Below are 25,944 nucleotides of genomic sequence, written 5' to 3'. Positions count from 1 at the left end.
CACAAATTTTCTTCTACAGCTGGTCTCAAAGATTACAATAACATTTAGAATTTATTGTTTCACCAGTTTGCAAGTACTCCAAAAACAAAATTCCTTTCGCATCCTAAAAAACTTATGCTAACAACGTCTTGGCCGATTTCTGGACAGAAACACATTCCGGAGCCGAAGAATCTGGTTCACACCACTCTTTAGCCTGTTGTTTTGATTTCGGATCATGGTAATAGACCCAAGTCCATAGTGATGAATCGATGCACAAAATCCACTTTATCTTTTCGAAAACGCTCTAAATGTTGCTGTGAACGTCGCATTCGAATGTGTTTTTGTTGCACTGTTAGCGAATGCTGCACCCATTGTGCACACAGCCTACTGAAACTCAATAGTTAAGACAAAATATTGCCAACGATTTTCCTATTCGATATCCTCTATTTTTCTATGATTTCTGGAGTTGTTGCTCTTCTTGGACGTCCTTGACGATCCACCTTCAACGCTTGTACGGCCACATTTGAATTCAGCATCTCATGTTTCTACTGTACTGATTGATGGCGAAAAGTCCTTATACACTTTCAACATCCGTTCATTAATTTCCTCTGGTTTTAAGCCTTCCAAAACTAGAAATTTCAATCATTGCACGAAACTAGGTTTTTTCAATTGCAGAAAATACTGTAACGCGTCCATACTAAATAGCTTGTACTCGTAAACAAAGAATGAATTGACCGGTTGAAATGAAACTTCACATACGTTGCTCTGTTTGTGAGCTACAGCAAACTGCTTCGCTACTTCAGTCAGTTCAGTTGATATGCCAAAATAACGATTAAGGCCGCTTTTCATTATAATCATGGCGCGTTTACTACGCTTCGAAGGAATTTGTTTTGCAGACGTTGGATAGATGTGATGTACTTTTGACTAGATAATGTTTTAAGAGACCCTTAATTACTAGAGCGACTTTAAACAAGAAAGTTCTGTGGATAAAAAATTGTTATACGAGTATCGAAAAAATCAGCACCAGATGATTTTCCGTTATATATGTATTGTATATAGTGCGCCTGCAATTGAGTATTCTCTACATCTCCTTAAATCAGCTATGTGCGACGTCTTTGCATGCAACTTTTTTGCAAATATACTAGGTACGTCTAAAAGCTTATATTTTGAAGCCTCGCTGCTTCTCAGTGCGAAAGTAATTTGCACATTTGATGAGGAAAGCATTAGTTAAATTGCTTACAAAGTCTATATCGTTGTTCCTTTTTAAAATTTGAAAAATATGAACAAAAAATTAATTAATTAAAGTGAATTATAGGTTTTTTTGAAAGGGAAAAAATTCCCATTCTCATGGAACGCAGTGTCATTCACTACAACCGGCAAGAAAAGTCTAATGGCGTCAAATCTTAGCTCCGATAACTGAACTTTGCGCGCAAAAGATCGATCGTAGCATGACCTATGTGGTATGGCGCGTTAATCTGTTCAAGCCAAAGATCGTCTAAGTCTATGTCTTCAATTTCCGGTCTCAAAAAATCATTTATCGTGCCTCTATAGTGTTCACCATTGACCGAAATAGCGTTGCCAGCAGAAGTTTTACTGAAATATGAGTTATGGCGGCACCGCATCACCCTCTGAGGGGAGCATTGGACGATCCAACGATCACGTGCGGGTTTTCCGATCCCCAAATGCGACAGTTTTGTCTGTTAAGAGTAAAATTGTCAGGGACAAAAATCTCGGAAGTATTTAAAATTAGAATGATCGTATTGCACCTTTAAACCGATACCAATAGCTTCATTAGGCCGCATTACTAATTGAATGTATATATGTAATGCTTAAGCTCTTTATTTGGCATTTTTTGTGCTTTATTTATTTTTAAAAATTTAACACGAGGTAGCCCAACTCAGTATGTTTTTCATTTTTGTGATTTTCCTCGCCAACAATTCAAACAGTTGTTCGTAGAACTTGCAATTTTTTTTTTTTTTGAGATCGGATAATTTTGACATAAACAGACCTAGTATTGAAAATTATGTATTGATGTTATCGGATAGTCAGAGGCCATCAGTAGTCACGACAGTTCTTTCGATAGTTTCAGATCTCTAGCAGAATACGCTGAGTGCTGTTCCACAATTTTTTTTTTCCAGTGCTTGCTTACGAGGAGAGATTTATCAAGACTATCAAATGCAAAAAGAGATAGATACCTATGAAATGAGCCTTTCAGCTATTAGTCCTTAGATGTCGCTGGCAGTATTTTTGAACCTTCCCAAATGCCTTGTTTTTTTTCGTCTGTCATTTGTCAACAATATTCAGTTCTTTGTTTGTTACGTTTCATACAACAATGCATTTTTGTCGCTCTTAAAAATTTAGAACTTCATGCCTTCAAACAACGATTTGCGGACATCGTTGATTTTCTGTTATCAATTGAGGAAAAACGCTTCTCAAGCTCATCAAATGCTTATAGAAGCTTATGGTGGACATGCTCTAAGTAGAACACAGTGCTTCAGGTGGATTGAAAAATTTCGAAGTGGTGATTTTAGCGTGGAGAACGAGGACCGTGGCCGGCCACTGAAAAAGTTTTAGGACGCCGAATTGCAAGCATTGTTGGTTGAAGATGATGGTCAAACGCAAGAAATGATGGCAGAGCAGTTGGGAATGACCCAAAAAAGCATTGCCAAACGTTTGAAAGACATGGGCTTAAAGACATGGGGGCCGCATGAACTGACTGGCAGGCAGCAAGAGAAACGAAAAAACCATTTGTGAAATGCTGCTCTCCCGGTTCAAAAGGAAGTCTTTTTTGCAACGAATCGTTACGGGTGATGAAAAATGAGGGTATTTCTCCAATTCCAAGCGTAAACGATCGTATAGTCCGCCCGGCCACAAGCCAAAAACAACGGCCAAACCAAATCGATTCAGCGTAATATGATTTGGTACGAACTATTAAAACCAGGTGTAACAGTTGACGGTGCACGCTACCAATGGCAATTGGGCGATTTGAACAGCACTATACACCGAAAACGACCAGAATATGCCGATCGGCGTCTCAAAGTAATTTTTCTTGATGACAATGCACCGCCACATCAAACAAGAGCGTCCCGAGAATTGGTGGAGACGTACGATTGGGAACCGCTGGTGCATGCGGCTTACTCACCAGACTTGGCGCCTTCCGATTATCATTTGTTTGCATCGATGGGCCACGCACTTTCCGAGCAGCGCTTCAATTCTCACGAAGAAGCCAAAAAATGGCTCGATGTTGGTTTGCGGTCAAAGACGGCCAATTTTTTTGGCGCGGCATCCACAAATTGCCTGAGAGATGGGAAAATGTGTCGCTAACGATGGCTATTATTTTGAAGATCAAATGTGTAACAATTTTTTGTTAATAAAAGTTTGAAATTCAAAAAAAGTCTCATTTCATAGGTATCTACCATACATGCTACTCGTACATTTCTCCAGAAGTACAAATAACATTGCAAAATCTGCTCATTCTTCAGTTCTTTTAACGGTGTCTTTTATCAGGCTATAGAGTTCGAAAGCCACCTAAAACTGCTTGGTGCTTCAAAAAAAACTGCATATCACCCAAAAATCAACGCCCATAACTCACTCACTCAACTGAGCATTTGCAAAGCGCGGCTTCCATAACAAACATCAAAAAATAGGATTTAATACAAATCAATACAACAACAGTAAATGTAAAATGCGCATATGTAAAAGAAACGCCGCAATGATGACAAGGCAAATTTGGCGAAGGCAGAAAAAACTTCAAAAAAAAAAGAAATAATAAAAAATTAAAAACACAAATAAAAGGTAGCAATGAGAGATGCACTCAACGCATTAAGAGTAAGACAGTAAGACAGCCAGTCAGTCTTTGGACTTCTAAAGAAATCTTATAACTACTCGTACGAGTATTTGCCGATTTCAGTAAATTGAATATTCGAATCAAAGATTGAAGCGAGATTTTCGACAAATCATGAACGCATTTGCGCTGAGAAACTTGGGTATGTACAATTATTTATTTGATTGTTATTGTTGTAGTCCTAATCGAAGTTGGGGGCGTGTTAAATGTCAAAAATTGAATTTGAAATTAAAGAAGAATGAACGAATCCAAGTAAGTGCGTGTAATTGCATACATACATACATGCGTATGTGTGTGTGCGAATACATATGAACATATCGACTCGCATTGTAAAGAAATCAATTAAAAGACCAGAGTTATTTGGAAAAAATGTGAATGCAGACATGTGAAGAAAAGATCTTTTTTGTGTTTTACTGTGGTAACTTAAAGAAAGCAAAATGAAAAGAAAAAACATACAATAAAGAAAAATCATACAAACAAAAATGAATGAAGAGAAAACTACTCCAACTGAAGGAAATTGCAGAAGTGCTAGAAAATGAGTTGAAGATGTTGATAAAGTAGTTACCAAAATTACCATTCATTACTCCTTAATCACACACACAAAAAAATCAGTCCTAACTTTACTGTTTAAAATGCGTTCATTTCAGATTTAAAAAAAATTTAACCACTTAAGCTATTTTGGCCGAGTTTAAAAAAGCGCGCCAGTTGTTTCTTTCTCGTGCTAACCACCACGAATTGGAAACACAAAGTTAAGTCAAGTCCTTCTTCATCTAAGCTTTTCATAGCAGAGGACACCTTCCTCTACCATAAGCTTGTACCGCATAGAATACTTTAAGAGCCGGAGCGTTTGCATATATTCAATGGCATAGCCTAACCAGCAGGGCCGCTGGATCTTTATTAGCTGCACTATGTCGCATACAGCCACCGCCGTAGCCGAATGGGTTGGTGCGTGATTACCATTCGGAATTCACAGAAAGAACGTCGGTTCGAATCTCGGTGAAACACCAAAAATTAAGAAAAAAGAAAACATTTTTCTAATAGCGGTCGCCCCTCGGCAGGCAATGGCAAACCTCCGAGTGTATTTCTGCCATGAAAAAGCTCTTCATAAAAAAATATCTGCCGTTCGGAGTCGGCTTAAAACTATAGATCCCTCCATTTGTGGAACAACATCAAGACACACACCACAAATAGGAGAAGGAGCTCGGCCAAGCACCCAAAACGGGTGTGCGCGCCAATTATGTGTATATATATATATATGTCGCATACAGTCGCCATCACCAAAGTACAAAGGTCCAAAAATCGTTCGCAGAATCATTCTCTCAAGCACTCCAAGAGACGTCTGATCCGATATTGTCATCGTCCAAGCTTGTGCACCATACGTTAGGACGGGCATGATGAGACCCTTGTAGAGTGTTAGTTTTGTTCGTCGAGAGAGGACTTTACTACTCAATTCACTACTTAGCCCAAAGTAGCAGTTGTTGGCAAGAGAGATACTACGTTGGATTTCAAGGCTGACATTGTTATGGGTGTTAATGCTGGTTCCTAAGTACACGAAGTTTTTTACAACCTCGAAATCATAACTGTCAACAGTGACGTAGGTGCCGATGCGCGAGTGCGCCGACTGTTTGCTCGATGACAGGAGGTACTTCGTTTTGCCCTCATTCACCACCTGACCAATTCGCTTTGCTTCGTGCCTGAGCGATTAAGTTCTGCGGCTCGTACGATCCTCTCCAACATCAGGTTAAACAAGTCACCCTATCTGAAACCTCGTGTGGTATCAAACGGCTCGGAGAGGCCCTTCTCACATCTGACGGCGTTGCTGATATAGAGTTTTGCGGAGATACCATATTGAGACATCGTGGCATATAGACAACTTCTTTTCGTGCTGTCGAATGAAATTTTGAAATCGGCGAAAAGATCACGATTATCGATTATTCCCCTTTCATGGGTTTTTTCCAAGATTTGGCGTATTATGAGTATCTGGTCGATGGTGGATTTTCCAGCTCTAAAGCCACACCGATAAGGTCCGATCAGTTGGTTGATGGTGGGCTTCAGCCTTTCACACAATACGCTCGCTAGAACCTTATAGGCGATATTTAGAAGACTAATCGCGCGGTAATTGGCACATTTTGCAGTATCACCCTTCTAGTGGATTGGGCAGAACCCACTTAAATACCAATTGGCAGGCATGCTTTCATCCGACCATATTCTGCATAGGAGCTGATGCATGCACCTTACCAGCTCCTCGCCGCCAGTCCGTCGGCTTCCGCCGCTTTGTTGTTCTTTAGCCGCTTTGTTGTTCTTCAGCCGCGTTAGCGCTATTCCCACCTAGTCAGGGTCGGGTAGCGGCACAACAGTCCCGTTGTCAACAAATGGGGTATCGGGATCTTCACCTTCTCTGTGGCATGCGCAGCTGTCACTGTTTAGCAGGTTTGAGAAGTGTCCCCACCACAATTTAAGTACCCTCTGGATAACAGTCACCAGATCGCCGCCTTTGTTCTCATAGGAAATTGCCCCGGTCTTGAAACCTTCTGTAAAGAGTGGAATACTTGCCATTGAACAGAAAAATGTAAATGTTTTATTCCAGAGAATATAGAGTTTCCGCTTTACATCTACCAATTTTAGCTATGCAATACAGTTAAGTTGCAATAAAAAATTTCATCTGTAATATTCAACACTCCAAATCTTAAACTGCACTAAGCAGGGCAAAAATGCATGCTCCATTCCTTCTAAAACTCTGTTGCTCACGCAGTCATTTTGTATTCCGGCTGCTGCGCCTGCAACAATAAATTTAAGCCGATTTCTCTTTTCAATTCGTAAAAATACTGCAGTGTTTATCTCCTAAGATTTCCTTTGCTGCGGTCAGCCAGTCAGTCAATCGACCAGTCAACCATTTATTCTGTGCACTTAGCAATGAGTGAGTTTTATGATGATTTGCTTTGGCAATGGCAGCGAAGTCGCAAATCAAATGGGTATATGCAACACAATCGTAATCGCCAAGAGGACTGAATCTCTGCGATGGTTTGATCACAGTGCAATGTTTTGGAATTTAGTTATTTATTTTTTATTTATAAAATTATCATTGGCGGCCGGGGTATGCGGGTGTGCTTGTGCCCCGTACGGGTTAAACGAAAGACGTAGGTTAGGACTGTTCGGACTAGCTTGAAGCATAGAACCTATTGAGAGATAATTTTTCTAAGATAAAGAAATAAATCCGTAAAGCAGGTCTAATAACAACTTTTATAAGCTTGTTAGTCCAGAGCCTCTACATCTATTACAACTGATTCTGCGAAGCTTTTTGTCATGTCACAATAAGTTTGAGTACATGCTGAAGGTAGAGAGAGTGTCTAGATGCGATAGCCGGAACTAAAAGTGGGAACAAAACGGTACTAAAAAATTTGATATAGCATTCTTCCGATGAATCCTGGACGCCTGGACACAGGAACCAATTGTGGTCAATAAACGCAAACACGGCACAGATAGAGACCTAAAAACACAAACCTATAGCAGGAAGCTGGCTGCAAATATGGTGGACCCAGACGTGGGTGAATAAAACTGGTCCACTTCATTGACGCCGTTCTGGGCCCTCTCGAAGTAATGCAGAAAGTAGTACCGGGAAGGGAGTCTCCCCAGAAGAGGAGGAGGGATTGTTTTAGTGCTCACACCACTCAAAGCCGTAAACGCATTTTGAACCCTACCAAAAACAAAACAAAAAAGTTGATGTTATGCCAAAAGCCTGCCTTTCTTCCCGAATATTACGAAATTTTTAAAAGTGAAATTAACTATAAAATCATGCCAATTATATGGGTATCCCGAACCAGATGTCATTTTTTTCCTAAAACCAAAATTATGTTATCAACATCCAACGAGTCTGTTCGGTATTTGCATATGCATTTTATCCCACTGTTGCGCAACTCACACAAAATAAATCCCACAAAACAATTTACAAATAAATAAGCCTTACAATTCCCACTGCACGATCATTTCTGCGAGGCTTAAAATGATTTGATTCCATGGCATTAAATTTCTTTCGATTCCATTTCGGATGCAATTGCGCTACGCTGCTATCAGAACACAGATAAGTAGATGAGCGAATGTATAACTGGAAAAATAAATGCCACATATATTCGTGGTTTGGCGCAATAATAATGGCAGGCAACATAAGTCCAGCCATCATCGTAGCCAACTATATAACCAACCAACGAGCGGACCAGTCAGCCAGCCATGAATTATGTTTCTGTGGAATTACAGTGATTTTTCAGCTAAAACCTGGAACTGATACTTTTCTTTGCATTCCCAGCTACTTTTCAACTGTTTTGGGCTTTATCATTTTCTTTTTTTAATTTCTTTAGTCACTTCCTTTTCGTTTCACTGACGATTATTTCCTTTTTTCGTTTTCCTTTTCTCCTTTTTTGTGATTATTTCCTTTTTCTGCACACGCGGATTATTAACAGTTTTGTTGCATTCGTCGCTGCAATTACTTATTGTTGTTTATTGTTTGCAATTGAGGTTTGATTTTGTTGCAAGATGTTTTGTTATTGCTTTTTGTGAGGCTTTGTTATTGCCTTTATTACTATTGCTGTTGTTTGTGCGGTTTTGCTATTGTCGGTTTGGCATTGATGATAGCTTGCCGTAGGTGCTCATTGTGACTTGCTTGTTGTTTGTGTATTTTCAACGGCTGCTGGCGATGAGTTTTGATTGATTTGTGGAGTTTCCAATTTCCTCTTCTTGGGTTTCGAATGGAAAATTCGCTTGGAGAAATGTGTGAGAAATGCGCGCAACCGCGAAAAGCAATGAAATTTGTATTTATTGACAAAATAAAATATTTGGGGAAAGCTTTTCAGCTGCTAACTGAAAACTCAGGTAACAGCTCCATTTATAATCGAAGAAATAGCATGGAATGCCTTTTGTAGTTTTATCATACCAGAAGTCTTAGAAAAATTGCAAAGTAATGAAACTATTCGGTGGCTTAGGAAAAAATGTAGATATGAATTCGTAATTTAAAAATCTAAATAGTTTTTAATACAGATCGACTAGAAATTTTAGCAGAAAGCAGAAAGAGGTATTCGAAGCACAGATTCCAATGTGAGTGAGAATAAAATGTGGAGGCTTTAAATTGATCCAGAAATCAAGCGCCAAAGTGAAGTCTGGTAGGCGCCAGATGAACCAAAATACCAAAAAAATTTGTTTGGAGAAGTCAAATTATTGTTGAGTTAGTTTTATGCTTTTGAGGGCTTTTTCTATGCAAAGTTCATTCTTCTGGGTCAATAAATACATTTATATCGGGTGATTTTTAGCTGCATGAAAACTATCGACACCGATAACTATGGTTTGACGGCTGAGAATGGCAAACTGCGTTGACATTTCTGTTCAGTGAGGATTGGCAAGTCATCATGAATCGTTTCACGCCACAACAACGATTCCAAATAGTGGAAATTTACTTTGAAAAAAATAAATAAATCTGTTCTCGCAATTCATAGAGCACTGGCGGCACCATCGGCTTTTATTTAATTTGAAATGAGGAAGGAGCTGCCCTTATGGTGAATGAAGAGCGCTGTTGAGCCATGATGACTGAATTTTTCTTTCCAAAAATTAATGAACGATCAACGTCAACATCAACGACCTTTAGTTCCAAGAAGACGGCGCAACTTGCCATACAGCGCACTTCACAATAGGTTTTTGCAATACTCAAGCCACCATTAACACCCTACAGCCAGATTTATTGAAAGAAGTAGTAAAAAATTGGACTGATTGAATGGACAATGTAAATCGAAGCCAAAGCAGGCATATGCTGGATATTATATTCAAAAAATAATTGCCATGAAATTAAATAAAAAAATTAATTCATTTAATCCATTAAAAAATTAATTCCAACAATATTTCTGTTTTGTATTATCATTTCATGTTCTCAAGCTCTTAAAAAAACATCCGAAATATTTTCAAAAACTCACTTAATGTCAATTCACGTGAAGAAAACTGAATCTACTTGCCCCAATCACTATTAAATTCGCACCCCAACGATACCCCGTTGCAAAATTATAGGCACCCCACTTCATACTACAACAAGCATCATGTAACACAAAGGTTTAAACTTTGCACAAAATTCTTCAACATTTCATCAACACTTTTAAGTTTTCAACCAGAATCTTCCTCGCTTTGCCCCCTTGCTCGGTTCTTCACCCCCCTCTCTGTATGGTATCGCAATTAACGAATTTTATTATTTATGTAAGTGGGCTCTTGCATGGACAGTTATTTATCTTAACCTAACCAAAATCTTCAGACATTTTTCGGATGTGCTGTTTCATAGCCCATTGAATTTTAGTATAACAAAGTGCGAGTTTGAAGTAACTACAAAATACCGTTGAGTTTTAACAATTTTTTTTGGTGAGGTGTTTCGGCTTTTCTTTTCTTTTTACATAGAAGAAGAAGCCTCTTTAAGGGCAATATTGCTATTCTTTCTGATAGCCAAGCTGCAATTCAGGCACTGGGTTCGGCTACTACAACCTCTAAAGTGGTGGATCAATGTAGGAATAGCCTCAGGTAATGAAAAAGCAGATGAACGGGCAAGAAGGGGATCTGCCATGAATAGCGTTCTTGCAGTACCAGTATTCACACCATTAGGTGCGGTCAAGAATGCAATTTCCCTAAAATACCTTCGAATCGCAGATTGTAGATGGAGAGATCAGACGAAATGCAAAATCAGCAGGATGTTATGGCCCTCCTACAACCTCAAGCACTGATAAACATGAAACGACGGGACGCCTGTAGACTAACGGCAATCATAACTGGCTTTTGGTCTGTCGGAGAACAAGCAGCCAAAATGGGCATCCCTCACAACACTTACTGCCACAGTTGTAAACAATCGGAGAAAAAGGAAGCAATCTTCCATTTCCTCTGCGAATGCCCAGCCCTATGGAAGGACAGAATGTTAACCCTGGGCAAACCGCTGTTCGAGAGTCTTGAACAGCTGTCTAGCTTAGATGTCTACAACCTGATAAGGTTCCTGAACCGCACAGACTGGATATAGTCATGCTGTAAATAACCTTAAACAAGTTGGTAACGAGGATATGGCAACAAAATGGTGCGGAAGCGCTAGTTGGATTTTGGAAGAATTACCACTTAAACCAACCAACCAACCAGAAGAAGAAGCCTTGTACCGTTAACAAAAAAAATTCCCAAAAATCAACTTACTTACTTACTTGAAATTTGCACTTTGTGACTGCTAAAATTCAATGGGCTATAAAACATAAAGCCAGAAAAATTCTAACAAATTCTGATTAAAAAGTTGAAAGCTTTGATGGAATTTTGAAAAATTAAAAATAAATAACTTGAAGATTTTTGTATAAATTTTAAGCTTTGCGCTTTATATAGGGTTTTTCAGTAAGAGCGCTTCAACTTTTGAACTTTTTTGAATAAAACACAAACGGTTTGACTTTTTTAACTAATTTTTTTTATTATCGAGTTTGAACATATACATTTAAGTATGAAATTCGATTTCTTTTGCATGACCACCGCGTGCACGTTTTACGAAGTCCAATCGTTGAACCCAATTTTCGACCACTCTTTGGCCGAAATTCGAGCAATTTCGCGTTCAATATTGGCTCTGAGCTCACAAATCGTCGATGATATGTATACTAATGAAGTTTACAAATGATAAGCGAAAAATAAAAAATATTGCGTCGTTCCCCCTCCCTATCGGAAAAAAGTTGAAGCGCACCTATTGAAAAACCCTATACTTTATTATAGATGTGTACCTAAGTATTATATTTTTATAAAAAAATGCTTTTTATTATGATTATTGATTGGCTGTTTGTGACCTGCGACCTGAAGAGATCTACTGTGCAGCCATGTGGCACAGCAAACAATTTTAGGCTGTTAATAAATCCTAGAACTGCTGTAGGCTTAATTTCTACCAGAATGTTCGGATATATAGCCCCATTTCCCAGGTAATTTAGTCTGCGTCGTGCCACTGCTGGGCAATCGCATAGAATATGTTCTGCTGTTTCCTGTGCCTCTTTGCACAGTGTACAGGAATCGTTTTTTATCGCACCTATCTTTTTCATGTGATAATTAAATTTACCTGTTAATAGTTCAGTGTAAAGTTTTATGTCCTTTCTGCTTTGGTTAAGGATTGATTCTGCCCTTATCCGTTCTAGATCTGTGAGTCTTTTTGATATAAAATTGTGGTATCAATAATTTCGCAACGTATTATTTATGAGACGAAATCGTAGGGATACGAATTTATAGTGGTTAGGTAAGTGTATATAAAAGACTTCAGGGATGTGATTTTGTTCTTAGACCTAAACAGATTTTTTGCATACGTTTAATTTTATTTTTAATTATTAATTAATTTTTGTATGCCTAAAAACTATTAAATAAAAAATGAAATTCTTCTTCTACTCACCACCAATATGACCGTTCTCGTAAGCGTAGTCACCATTATCCAAACGATGCTTCTTCAATTGCGGATGTTGTGACAAATGTGAGGGAGGCAGCGATAAACCGACGGGGCCACGTTTCGGCGGTCGACCCGGTCTGGAACTGCGGAATTGCAGAGAGTTACTGTTGGGTTAAAATAATGCCAAGTGTCAGTAGCACAAACCACAGTAAGAATTTTTTGTTTGTTATGCGGAAAACAGCAGCGTGGTTGTGTCTCCATAAAAAAAAACATTTTAATAAAAACAAAAATAAATATAATTAGTGAGAAGTTACATACATATATATAGCCACGTATATAGATAGTTACATAATATTTAAAATGAGTTGGTGGAATTGGAATTGAAGTATTTTAAGTTACTAGTAATGCCCGTTCAATAACAATTTTCACTGTAACTGGTAGATTTTATGCAATGCAATGCAAATATAGGTCAGATTTTGTTTGATATTTCTGAGCTCAAAATTCTTTTTTTTTTGTTTTAATTTCCTATGCTAAAATATGTACATTTTTTTCAAACCGTAGTAGTAGTCTGTAAAAATTGTTTTAAGATTTTGAAATTTTCACTGATTCATTTATTTTATACACCCGATATGAGATTAAAGTATGTATGGGAGGTGCCACACCCTCTTTTGCAATACCTACTACTTTTCAGCTTAAGTATAGCAATCATAATCTATGTAGGTTAGGTTATGGTGGTAGTCGGTCTGCACGACCAACTCACTTAGACCTTACAGGTCCGTTGTGATACCACTGTTCTGCACGGGAACCCTATTTACCTTCCTTCGTGGAACCATTTTATGACTCCTATGAAACGTAGAATTGATCCCAACCCCACGCCAGATAGCTCTGTAAGAGAATTGAAAAAGTATTTACCTCGACAACCTGCTCTGATTTTAGCTAAGGCTGGGCAATTGCAAAGGAAGTGCTCAATTGTTTCTTCCTCTTCCTCATGTCTGCAACTTCTGCAATATTCATAGGAGAAAACTCCTAGTATCGAGGAATGCCTGCCAAATAGCCAATGACCGGTTAAACAGGCTACGACCCTCGAGATATTATCTCTTAAGAGACTAAGAATATCCTTTGTTCTCTCATAATCTATGTAGCTGTATGAAATTTCAGTGCCTTCACATATTCGGTTCCAGAGCAAAGCAAAGCTATATATAATATAATATATAATATGAAGGTAACAATTTGTATGGGAGAAATTACCCTTTTCCAACTACCATTTTTCACCAACAGGTATGAGCAATTTGCGGGACTGTATAAAATTTTATTATCTTAGCTTTTATAGTTCCGGAGAACAGCAATTTAGAAATCTCAGTTTATTTGGGAGGTGGTGTACCTACCACTTTTCACCCTAAGACAAATTTCATTACCTTAACTTTTGTGATTCCAGAAAAATGCGACTTAGAAATTTCAGTTTATTTGGGAGGTCTCAGGCCCACTTTTCCATTACGATTCCCCAGAATACAGCATGTTTCTTGTAGAATATTGGTGGATATCAAATATTTTGTTAGTGCGGATCGCAAAAACGAAATGGTTCATAAATTAGGTAAATAACAAAACCTACCAGAAGGCATCAAGAGCATGCAGCCTCAAAAGGTTTGATGTCTAAAAAGAAAGTATAAATGGATACTATCTTATCTAATATTTTAGGTACGATCTATATCTAATATCCAATGATTCAAGGATAACACTTTTGAAACAAATAAAAAAAATTTAGCAATTGAAGCAAATAGGATTATTCCTTTGAACTTCTAGAAAATTTCATGTCTTCAATTTCAGTCCGTAGAAAGTCGGTAATCATGGCGGCTCTGTAACCTAAAAGCCACTGCCAGTGGAATTTTCAAAGAAAACTAAGCCAATAGAGGCCCATTCCAAGCTCCGCTATAAACAGCCACTCTTTACAATTTCAATTATTTGCTAATATAGAATGGAATAATAAAATAAGCGTCATTCAAAACTACTTTTCAATAAACCATAATTTGAGCTTTGAGTCAAGTTTTTAATACTTCCCAATGTTATTTAAGTGCAGAGGTATGATATAGCGGTGAAAAGTCAACGGTATCAATTTAATATATGATCCAAAAATATACCAACAAAATTTTGATTTGGAAGTTTTGAATATTTACTACACTTATGTTTAATTAAGTATATTTGCAAAATCTATTTTTCTTTCATTCATTCACTGTAAAGCGCATAACTGTCAACAACATTTTGTTCTCGTGGCATTCAGTCGCATCTTCTTTCAATGATTTGCATACTACTTATTTGTGTTTTAAATTCTTGGTAAATATTTTCCGTTATTTATTTATTAGCCTGCAATTGCGCTATTTACCAAGTCAAATATTTAATTATTCATAAATATAAGGAAAGTGAAATTCATTACTAACATTTATTTTCTCTGCATTGCTCTTCGAATACATGGATTTTATTTAAATCTGACTAAATTTTTTTTTGTATTTTCATCCACTTCGTTGAAGGTAAGGCAATAAAAGCTTTTTACTGTGCGCGTAAAAGATTAGAAATGTAAATATAAATGAAGTCATATGCACTTATTTGAACAGCAGTAAAAACAAAGCAATGGAGGGTAGGCAGGTGGGTAGGCAGGTGGGTAGGCACTTTTAGTGCATTTGCATTTAATTTTACTTGGAAAATAAATTAGTTCAAATTTGAAATTTAATGCATTTAAAGTTTTTAAATTGTGTGAAGAAACATGTTTTTGATCAAGCGAAAAGAAGTAAAGAAATGTGAAATAAAAAAAATTAAATAATTTTTGACATCCGTTACAAAAATTTAAAAAAATTCAAAAAGAAATTTAAAATGTGAAAATTTGTTAAAAAATATTAAAAATTTAATTCCGAGACAAATTGAATATGGCTTGAAATTTAGAGAAAAGAAAACTTTCTTTAAAAAAATATTTTTAACTACACAAATTAATAAAATTAATATATAAAAATTCGAACAATTAATTTTTATTACCATTCACTTCCGTATATTATGTACCATTAGCCCTCTAATCTACACAAATGCAACAGGACATTCATTTTTATAGGCAAATATTTGAATTGTATGATTTTATTTACTTGCAAAAGGTAATTAGATTGGAGGTATTTTTCCAATAGAGCTTTTTTGACAGATCACACGTGACTACTGTCAAACTAACTACATAATCTTCTTCACTATTCACTGACATTTCATCATGGAAATACTTTCGTCTCAACAACGTTTACAAATCGTGCAATTGTAAATATTGCGAAAATCGACGCTCTGTGAAAAGTTTTCATCGCGCGTTGAAGTGAAGCCAACTTATGGTGTTCAGCGATGAAGCCCATTTTTGACTTATTGGCTACGTTAAAAGCAAAATTTTGATATTTGGGCTGAAGAGTAAGCCGAAGCCATTCAAACACAGCTATTACACCCATTGAAACTAGCCGTTTGGTGTGACCTATGGGCTGAAGGAATCATCGACCCCGATTTCTTCAAAGACGAGGCTGTCGCCAATGTAACAGTCGGTCGCTCCTCAGCAAGCAATGGTAAGTCTCTGAGTGTATTTCTGCTATGAAAAAGCTTCTCATAAAAACTATCGCAGGCGGCACAAAGCTGTAGATTCCGCTATTTGCAGAACAACTTCACGGTGCACACCAAGAATAAAAGGAGGAGCTCGGCAAAACACCCAAAAAGGTGATTGATTTATACAGTATATTTTTTATATATTCGAATATTTTCTTTGATTATATTAATATAGTTTTTAAAGCAGATTAAAAGCATTAATTTCTTTTTGTTCTTAAAATGAAGTATGTTGGCAAAATTTAATTTCTGAAAATACAATAAAAGAAAAAAGAGCCGTTTACTTTCTCAATTCCGACTTGCTTGTGAGATCATCTGAACTGAAAACCCTTTAACAATTTTGAAAAAGCTTTAATTTATCGTTCTTCTAGGTCGCAATAAAAATATCTTGAAATCACGAGCCATTATGGAACAGGGAAGCAAGGTGTTTTTGTTTTTGGAAATATTGAACAACATTTTTTTAACCTAAATAAAGTCGCATAAGCCATACTGAAATTATGTATTTCTTCTAGCGTACAGAAGAACAGAACAATAATTTTGCTCTCAAATATATTGTAGTTAAGGCAAATATATATCGGGTGTTTTTTTAAGAGCTTCATCAATTAAAATGATAATACAAGACCTGAAATCTTGTTGGATTGGGTTTTCTTTTTATTATAATCCATTGCTGCTTAGAGCTCTATTAGGTTGAAGTAGATTGGCCTCTGAAGGCAACTTCCTGTAGGACATAATAGCATCTTGAAGGGAAGTACAGAGAAGGAAAGGAGGCCAGGAAAGGAGGCCTTCTCTGTACTTCGTACTGATCTCTCCATCCGTAAGCTGGGTTTAAAGGGTTGTGCTAGAGTTATCTTTCCGAGCAAGCAATATTGGAAGGAGGGGAGAGTCGGCACGGATATAGGTACCTCTGTTTTCACTGACGGATCCAAGATGAAATCTTGGAGTGGGAGTGGGGGTTTTCTCTAAATCAGCCAATATTTCAGTCTCCTTTAAACTTCCGAAAACGAGCAGCGTTTTTCAAGCAGAGGTCTTCGCGATCCTACAAGCATGCAAAATGCTTAGGGATCGCTGTTGCGCGGGAGACATTAATTTTTTTTCCGATAGTCAAGCTGCGATCAAAGCCTTGTCGTCGCCGTATTGCAGTTCTCTTCTGGTTAACGTCTTGAGCTTGCAGGAAATGTTTCCCTTATCTGAGTTCCTGCGCACAGGAATATAGAGGGAAATGAAATTGCCGATGAGCTTGCATGGAAGGGGTCGACAGAACTGGTTTCAATTGTCCCCTTCTCAGACATCGGTGTCCACTTGACCGTTGTTAAAGGGAAGCTGCACAATTTCTTTCTCAAAAAAGCGCAAGACAGATGAAGGTCTGTCTCATCGTGTGCTATTTCAAAAACACTATGGCCTCAATACGATAGAAACAGAACGCTCAAGGTGATGGGAATTCGCCACCATTCAATTTGCAAACTCATTGCGGTGTTCACTGGTCACTGGGTGATCGGTACTCATGCGGAGAAGCTTGGACTTCCGTACAAAATGGACAGTAAAATGGACAGTTGTTCTGCTGACACATTGCTTTTCTCTTGCCCTGCCCTCAAATTAATTTTCAATAAATCGATAGTCTCTGGTATCTTAATCGATGAATGGAAAATGACTCCAATTGCTCCAATTTTTAAAAGTATGATAGTAAAAAAAATACATACCCACTCGGAAGCTCTCGTCAGTCTCTATACTATTTGAGAATATTGTCAAAGAAAGAATGGATTTTGCAGTTCAAACTATTATATCACCATACCAGCGCGGTTTTGTGACACGTAGATCCACAGTTTCTAATTAAGTCGCGTTTGACGAATACTGTATTGCAGCTTTCTCAGCAGAGCAACTGGTCCCCTATACTGTCTTTTCAAAAGCGTTCGATAAAGTATCAAAAACAATTTTATTGGATAAACTGATATATCTGGACTTTCACTCAGTTTTCATAGATTGACTGCGATTGGCTTATGTAATAGACATTGTGTCGTTTCTATTGATGGTGCCTTGTCTGCCTCTTTTTCTGTGAGCTCTGGTGTAGTTCAAGGACGTATATTGGGCCCCTTGCTCTTTGTTTTATTTATCAAAGATATCTTGATGATATCCAGATGTAGACTCGCCCTTTTGGGTAGACAATCCTTTAATGAATTGGAAGATCTCGACCCTGTCATTTTTCGGTTTTAGGAGATATATTATAAGGGCTAGTTCCCCACGCGACATCCCAATGGGACATGAACTTGAGTATGTCCCACAGTGGGCAACCGCTTTAACCTAATCTAACCTATCAATGATATAAATAATCGTGTTTCTTTTGCCCACTTCTTTCTGTATACGGATCATTTAAAAATATATTATATTATTTCGGCGGATGTACATACACTTGAAGCTGATGTAAACGGTTTCGTTAATTGAAGTCTCTCGATTATCGCTTAATATTAAAAATCGTTTTATTGGATGTCTTACCAGCAATTCTCAATCGACAGAGTGGAACGAGTTCAAAAAATTGCTCTTATATATGCCCTCACTTTCTCTGATGCTCGCCTACTTCTAAGTGATCTCAAGCAGCTAGAAAGTGGAACATCGATTTTGTCGCTATTTTTTCTGTATAATAAAGGGTTTTCCAATAACAGGTGTTAGGTGGTAAACAGGAGAGATAATAAATGATTTTGACTGTTCCTCTCTTCTAGAAATGGTCAACTTTTCGGTCCTACCAGGCCTTTATTTGTATTAAATATCCATTCCATTTAAATAGGTGCAGAACAAATTAAGCCTGCAACGCTCCTTATACTCGCTTTCTTAAAGAATTCAATGAGATCTCGAATTCTATTGAATTTGATTTTACTTTATCTTAGCTAAGTTTTTCTCCACAGTTAATCCATTTATTGTAATTTAGCTTTTTGATGACGATATTTTTGTAATATGTAAAGTAGTTAGTAGGAGCAAACGAACAGGATCCGGCACTCGAAGTGTAACTAACTTCAGACCGCTCGCACAGCTGATGCACAGATATCAGCTGTCTGTTAATTGGCTAAATGACAGTCCAGAGTATTGTTTACTACCGCGAGGAAGCATTTTGCTGAGAGTAAACGCAAAAACAGAAAATCAGTAATGGATTTCTAACTTAATAGCTCGATTGCATTATATTTGGCTGGAAAATCACAATCAGCGATTATTCGTGAGCTCGAGCCCCTTAAAATAAATAAATTTTTTGTTCATCGCACCATTACGCGTTACAATGATACTGGTAGCATCGCGAAACGTCACGGAGGTGGTCATCAAAAGACTGCAACGTCACGTGAAATGGTTCAAAAAGTGAAGAAGTGACTTGAGCGAAATCCCCGACGAAGTGCAAATTAAATGGGGAAAGAACTGAAAATATCTCACCGTAGGATCCGCCGCATACTGAAAAATGATCTCAAAGTCCAGCCTTACAAGATCCGAAAGACGCATGATCTCTCACCGAAGCAGTAACAATTCAGACTTGAGAGAGCGAAGGGGTTGCTGCGCTTGGCCGAAAGCAAAAAATTTCCGAACATTGTGTTTTCGGATGAGAAAATTTTTCAAATTGAGCAATTCGTAAACTCCTAAAACGATAGAGTTTATTTTACCGACCATTCATACGAGAATTTGAGTCCACTGGGAGACAGCATCCGCCACAGGTAATGGTGTGGGCCGCTGTAACCGCAGATGGACGCTCTCTAATCGCTTTCATCGAGCCTGGCGTCAAGGTAAATGCGAAATATTATCGGGAAAGTATTCTGGAGGTTGCTTTGAAGCCGAGGGCCGACAAATATTTCGGTGACAGACCATGGACGTTTCAACAGAACTCAGGACAAGCCTCGAGTGAACTAAGAGTGTGTAAAAAACAACTTCCCAATCTTCATAACGTCTACACAACGACTCTCAAATTCAACAGACGCGAATCCGATGGATACTCTCTTTGGACCATTTTGGAGAGCAAAGTTCGAACTAAAAGATTCACCAGCCTCGAGGCGCTGAAAAATGCCTTTGCCCGCGTGTAGTACAGTATGTAGTCTGTAAGAACAATTCGTCCCCTTAGTATTAAAATAGCCTATACATTTTTTGATGTTTTGAGAAAATGAATTTTAAACTTTTTGTCAAAAGTAGCTCTCACTCAAATCTCGTTATGTCTGTAAATATTTATTATTTTTTGACTGACGTTTTGACCCACTTTGTGGAACTAGAATTTAACAAAATTTTGACCACATATAAAATCGACAATGGAGAATCCAAAAATTCAATAAAAAAATATATGTGCTCATAGGCTATTGTTATACTAAGGGGACGAATTGTTTATTGAATTCAGAACAAGTAAATAAAATTTGGATTTTAACAAAAAACAAAACTTAAGAATGAAGCCTTATTTTTTTTTGTCATAAATTTCCTTCCAGCCCCATTTTTTTCTATCAACATTTTGTCTATTTGTTTAAGGTTTTCCCCTTCTTCTTTTAATCTTATCCGAAAATATAATAAATATTTCAAAATCTACCGTACCAATATTTGGCCAAAACAAAAGATGACACAATCATATTCTGTTTCCCACACACGCGCATAGACACAAACACATACATACATATACAAGTACATATGTATGCATTGGAGCATATAAACTAATATTTGTTGCAAATCAAAGCACCTGTCTGCACGTACCACACACATGCCCACATTCATACACAAATTTGAACGCAAATTTAATTAAAATAAAAACCGAAGAGCATCCAAATACAAGCAATCATAAATATTTACACGACCTGTATAATTTGAAATATGACCGTGAATGTGTGTGCACACACACATACATACATATGTATGCAAGACAACTGAGAACAGCTATTAAAAATAAAAAAGAAAAATTAAAAAAGTTTAATTGCAAGAATAAATAAGTTTCAAAAATTCAGCTTTCAAAGAGCTTTCAACCTTGTTTGGCAGTTGTTGCATTAAAATCACATGTCTGTGACATAAAATATCAAAAATATCATAAATCCGTTATGACTATGACACGCGTGACAGGGAGTGCAAGAAATTTACAATGCAATTCTTAAAACACACAAAAGTATTTCTGCTAAAGGAAACCAGCCCTGAAATGTTTCATTCGAGTGAAGAGTACTTTTCCAAGCCAATGGAACTGATTTAATGACAAACAAATGAGTCAATTGTTTTGAAGCTGAAGAAGTTGTCGCAGAAAAAATATTTTTATTTGAGGATATGAGTCAGCTAAAGGGCTACCGAGGTTGCCGAAAGAATTTTTTTTAATTTTCAGCGCATTAAATACGTAGCTACGTATACGTACCAAAATTTGTATGTATTGGGTTGGCAACTAAGTAATTGCGGATTTCACTCACAAATGGCTTCAGTTGAAATTTTAAGTTTGCAGACGTAGTACAAATGTAAAACACATTTTGTTATTTGATAGTTGGCAACTCAGCTGTCAATCAGTAAAAAAAGTTTACTGATCGGTTGCGTAGTTTTCGTTTGGCGTTCGTTGAAAAATGGAAAATCAAAAGGAACAGTTGCGTCATATTTTGCTTTTTATTTCCGCAAAGGGAAAACCGCATCGCAAGCTCATAAAAAGTCATGTGCTGTTTATGGTGACGAAGCCTTAAAAGAACGGCAGTGTCAAAATTGGTTTGCCAAATTTCATTCTGCTTATTTTTCACTCAATGATGAAAAACGCTCTGGTCGTCCAGTTGAAGTTGATGACGCCCTAATCAAAGCAATCATCGATTAGGATCGTCAAAGTACAACACGTGCCTTGAAAATCACTTAAAACAACTTGGCTATGTTCAACAACTCGATGCATGGTTTGAAATAAAGCATCGTACCGTAAGCGCTACGGGGCCGAACCGACGGGCGCTCACTTAAGTGCACATAGAATCGGGAATAAAGCGAATCTCGCTTTAAAATTTTACCGCATTTTCTTAAGTAGTTATACTAACAATTTATGCAAAAACAAAAAAATCAATTTTTTTGAGTTTTCACAGTGACGTTCGCCCTTAACAGCTGCGATTTGCTAAAGAACTGGCAATGAAAAATGAGTTTCTTACAACAATATCAAGCGGAAAAGATCGTGGAAGCAGGAAGCAATAAAAGCAATGTGTAGACTCCATAAATATGGTTTTTGGCACAAAGATGTAACTTCGGGACACAGAGAAATCTTTAAGTTGCTGTCGGAGCAGTATCCACTGTTTTTGGCACCTAAAGATGACCTGATACCCACAGTTTCATTTGGAAGGAGATTTGATGTCAGATTTCCACTGCGTGAGCAATGGAGCAGTCCAGAATGCATGCAGGGAGGTTTGACGAATATTTTCTTTACCGATGGGTCCAAGACTGAAATAGGGTCTGGAGCCGGATGGTACTTAAACGATAGTAATAAGTATCACTATGCTATGGGGGGAATGGCTACTGTTTTCCAAACAGAAGTTTTTGCCATCCTAAAAGTAGCCGAATGGATAATCGAGAGGAGATGGAGCGGGAAACAGATTGGAGTCTTCAGTGACTGTCAGGCTGCATTGAAGGCCCTGGAGAACGCGAAGCAAACCTCAAAGATTGTTCAAGAATATAAGAAGAAGCTTAATTCTGTCGCAAGACAAAACAGGCTTGTACTTATATGGGTTCCGGGACACTCCGGTGTTCAAGGAAACGAAATTGCCGACGAATTGGGCAGGAATCAAGAATTAGATCAACGATTATGTAGGCAATCTACATAAAGAGCGATGGTCCGGTCTAGAACGCAAAGTGTTTTGTGACAAGTCCGAACAAAAAACTGTCAAACTTTCTACTAAAACTTAGAAGGAAAGACATTCGGTTGATGGTCGGCATCATTACAGGACACAACCCATGGGGTCAGCATATGACCACCGCTGGAATCATCGAGGACCCGGTTTGTCTGTCGTGCTTGGAGGAGGCGGATAGCACTGAGCACTTTCTCTGTGAGTGTCCTGGCTTTGCTAGAGCGGGACTACGAGTATTGGGTTCCGATGTCATGAGAATGAGTAATATTCGTTCTCTAAAACTGGAGGATATTTACAGATTTGCCAAAGAATCTGGAAAATTCTCACAGGACTAACTATCTCTATCTCTGTCTCTATTCTTTCCTATCTCTTTCTCTGATACTTTTCTCCGTGCCTCCTTGACTATCTACCCGCTTTCCAGAGCTTTAAATACAATGGGCTTTTTAGCCTGAGTGTTTTAGGAGCCACCAAATCTCCTGGTGCTCCTTGGCGCGACCTTTTCAAATTCAATTCAAATTCATGGTCCGCCCGCCCACAAGCCAAAAACAACGGCCAAACCAAATCGATTCGGCCGCAAGGCAATGCTGTGTGTTTTCTGGGATCAGCGTAATATGATTTGGTACGAACTATTAAAACCAGGTGAAACAGTTGACGGTGCACGCCACCAACGACAATTAGCCGATTTGAATATGCCGATCGGCATCACAAAGTATTTTTTCTTGATGACAATGCACCGCCACATCGAACAAGAGCGACCCGGAAATTGGTGGAGACGTACGATTGGGAACCGCTGGTGCATGCGGCTTACTCATCAGAATTGGCGCCTTCCGATTATCATTTGTTTTCATCGATGAGCCACGCACTTTCCGAGTAGCGTTTCAATTCTCACGAAGAAACCAAAAAATGGTTCGATGATTGGTTTGCGGGCAAAGACGGCCAAATTTTATGGCGCGGCATCCACAAATTGCCTGAGAGATGGGAAAAATGTGTCGCTAGCGATGGCTATTATTTTGAATATAAAATTGTAACCATTTTTGGTTAATAAACCTTTGAAACTGAAAAAAAGTCTCATTTCATAGGTATATATGGGAGTTACATGAAAAAATTGTCTTTGATTTTCTAAAAAAAAATCCGCAATTACTTAGTTGCCAACCTAATATTTGTTATTTTAAAATTTTATGTTATTTTCCATACTTTTTATTTTTATTTCATCTTCTATTATTACAATATTTTGAACTCCGCTTCTTCGCATTTTTAATTGCCACTAAACTTACATACCTACACATGAATTAATTATATGCACATATAAATGTGTATGTGCATATATAATATATGTGTGCTCCAGAGAACTGCAGCGGTGTACTGCTACTGCTTGCCCACCGCTTCAATACTCTGCTTCACGCATTTGAGCGGAAAGCAAAAGAGCGGTGTGTGTGCTGATCAATACCGCTATTACCGCGATTGCTGAGTGTATGAATATCTCGTATACTCGGGTGTTAGATTTGAAAGCAATCGTATATTCAACTTCGGCTAAGCGGTGTGACGTGTGAACTCTGTCAAATGAGGAAAACACCGCAAACACCGCGTCGTCATCCCTTGCAAATAGTGAGATAGCAGCGCACGGAAAAAAAGGATTTTTATAAATACATATGTAGCAGTATTTTTAAATGAAAAGTTTTTTCTTTATTGAAGCAGTGATATTATTTTATTATATTATTGTATATTACTATTAATTATGACAGAAAATAAAATGAACTTCAAAATAAAAATTGAAAACCAAATTCATTCTTTTACAAATTACTTATCGTACAAAAACAAATAATAATTTTTCTTTTAACTTACTTCTAAAGATACTTATATATAAAGATATAAAGAAAATATAATATTTACATTTGCAACTTATTGAAGTTTTTATGCATTGAATGCAAAAATAACAAATTGTCAACTGTTTTGGGCCCAATTCTATTTCGCTTTTCGGTTATAATGTTACCCGCTAATGAAAATGCATCGTATAATTGGAATTCCACCGAGTAGGACAATCATTTTTTAAGGAACTTGGTAACTTGTGCTGCAAATTTGCTTTCTTAAAATATCTCACAAGTTTCTTACACGACTGTAGTAGTAGTTTGGAAACAATAATAATGTATGTTTGCAGTGTATGTGTGTAGTGTAGTGTATGTGGCAACGTCGTTAACTCGTGCTAATCATTTATGTATTGAGTGAACGCGCGATGGCATAGATATTTTTTTGCGGTACTCTTTTGCTTGTGTGTTATGATCTATTTGTGCAGGCGGTGTTTTCAGTATTTTTGTCATTCGGTAGCGGTCATATGCAGCACCGCATAGCCGAAGTGATCGCACAAGCGGTAGTTATAAACGAAGCAAAGACTGAACAAAGGACTCGGATGTACAAACGATATACATAGAACATTTACTGCTCTGTTGCGGTTCTGCTCAGCGCAGACACCGCTTAGTTTGCGTTGGTCGTACATATTGATACCGCTTTTTTTGTGAGTGGATCGCAAGTCAGAAAAATACCACCGCTTGCAGTTCTCTGGTGTGCTCCTCATAAATACATTCGTTCGCATAAATTAATAAATTTTACAAATATGTTTACGCTTATGTTGTCTTATGCATGCATATGTACACATATGTTTACATATTTACCTCAGCACATATTTATGCGTAGATAAGCCCTTTTATGACTAAAGTTAAAACTATGAGTTTTGCCACATACTTACACACACACACACGCAAACATGCATACAAGCACGTGTACACACATAGATTTTTGTTATTATTTTTTTAATAATTCGGTCCAGCCTTTATCTGCAGTATTTGTTTGCTACTGTGCAATAATTTTCTTACGACTTTTGTAAACATGGCGCATGAGGAGCTTTGTTGTCTACATATTTACACTGAGATTTAATTTGTTTCTATTTGTCTTCCGTTTGGTTTGCTGTTAACTTATTTATCAACGAGGAATTTTCATGCCAACAATATTTTGGTGCCGTATATTTGCTTAGATCGCGACGCGCATACATACACTGGTGCTCATATAATTAAGTCAGTTTTTACAATATTCGCAATATTTGCCATGCTAAATTTTTTTTCGAAATTCTTTTATAAAAGAACAAAAGCTTTTCAAAATCAAACTCGTTCAAAGTTTGTACAAAATTCACAAAAAATTATAATAACAAATTTTAGAAAATTGTCATCGACATTTTCAACTTTTTAATCAGACATCAAGGCGCACACCACAAATTGGAAGAGGAGTTCGGCCAAAATAACCAACAAAGGATGTAAGCCCCAATTATATATGTATATATATGTAGG

General features: G+C 37.5%; 1 protein-coding gene across 1 annotated transcript in view; it reads right to left on the bottom strand.

The window, feature by feature from the left end:
* The window catches only part of LOC129247631 (uncharacterized), a 93,615-nt gene that overhangs the window by 32,298 nt on the left and 35,373 nt on the right, over nucleotides 1–25,944 (bottom strand). The window contains exon 3 of the mRNA XM_054886831.1: nucleotides 12,228–12,385. Coding sequence (XP_054742806.1) covers nucleotides 12,228–12,385 — 158 coding nt within the window. The remainder of the gene's footprint in view (nucleotides 1–12,227; nucleotides 12,386–25,944) is intronic.

Source organism: Anastrepha obliqua, chromosome 5 (genome assembly GCF_027943255.1).
Source record: "Anastrepha obliqua isolate idAnaObli1 chromosome 5, idAnaObli1_1.0, whole genome shotgun sequence".
Taxonomy (NCBI): Eukaryota; Metazoa; Arthropoda; class Insecta; order Diptera; family Tephritidae; genus Anastrepha; species Anastrepha obliqua.
The sequence above is the reverse complement of the archived record's forward strand: the minus strand, read 5'-3'. Positions and strand labels throughout refer to the sequence as shown.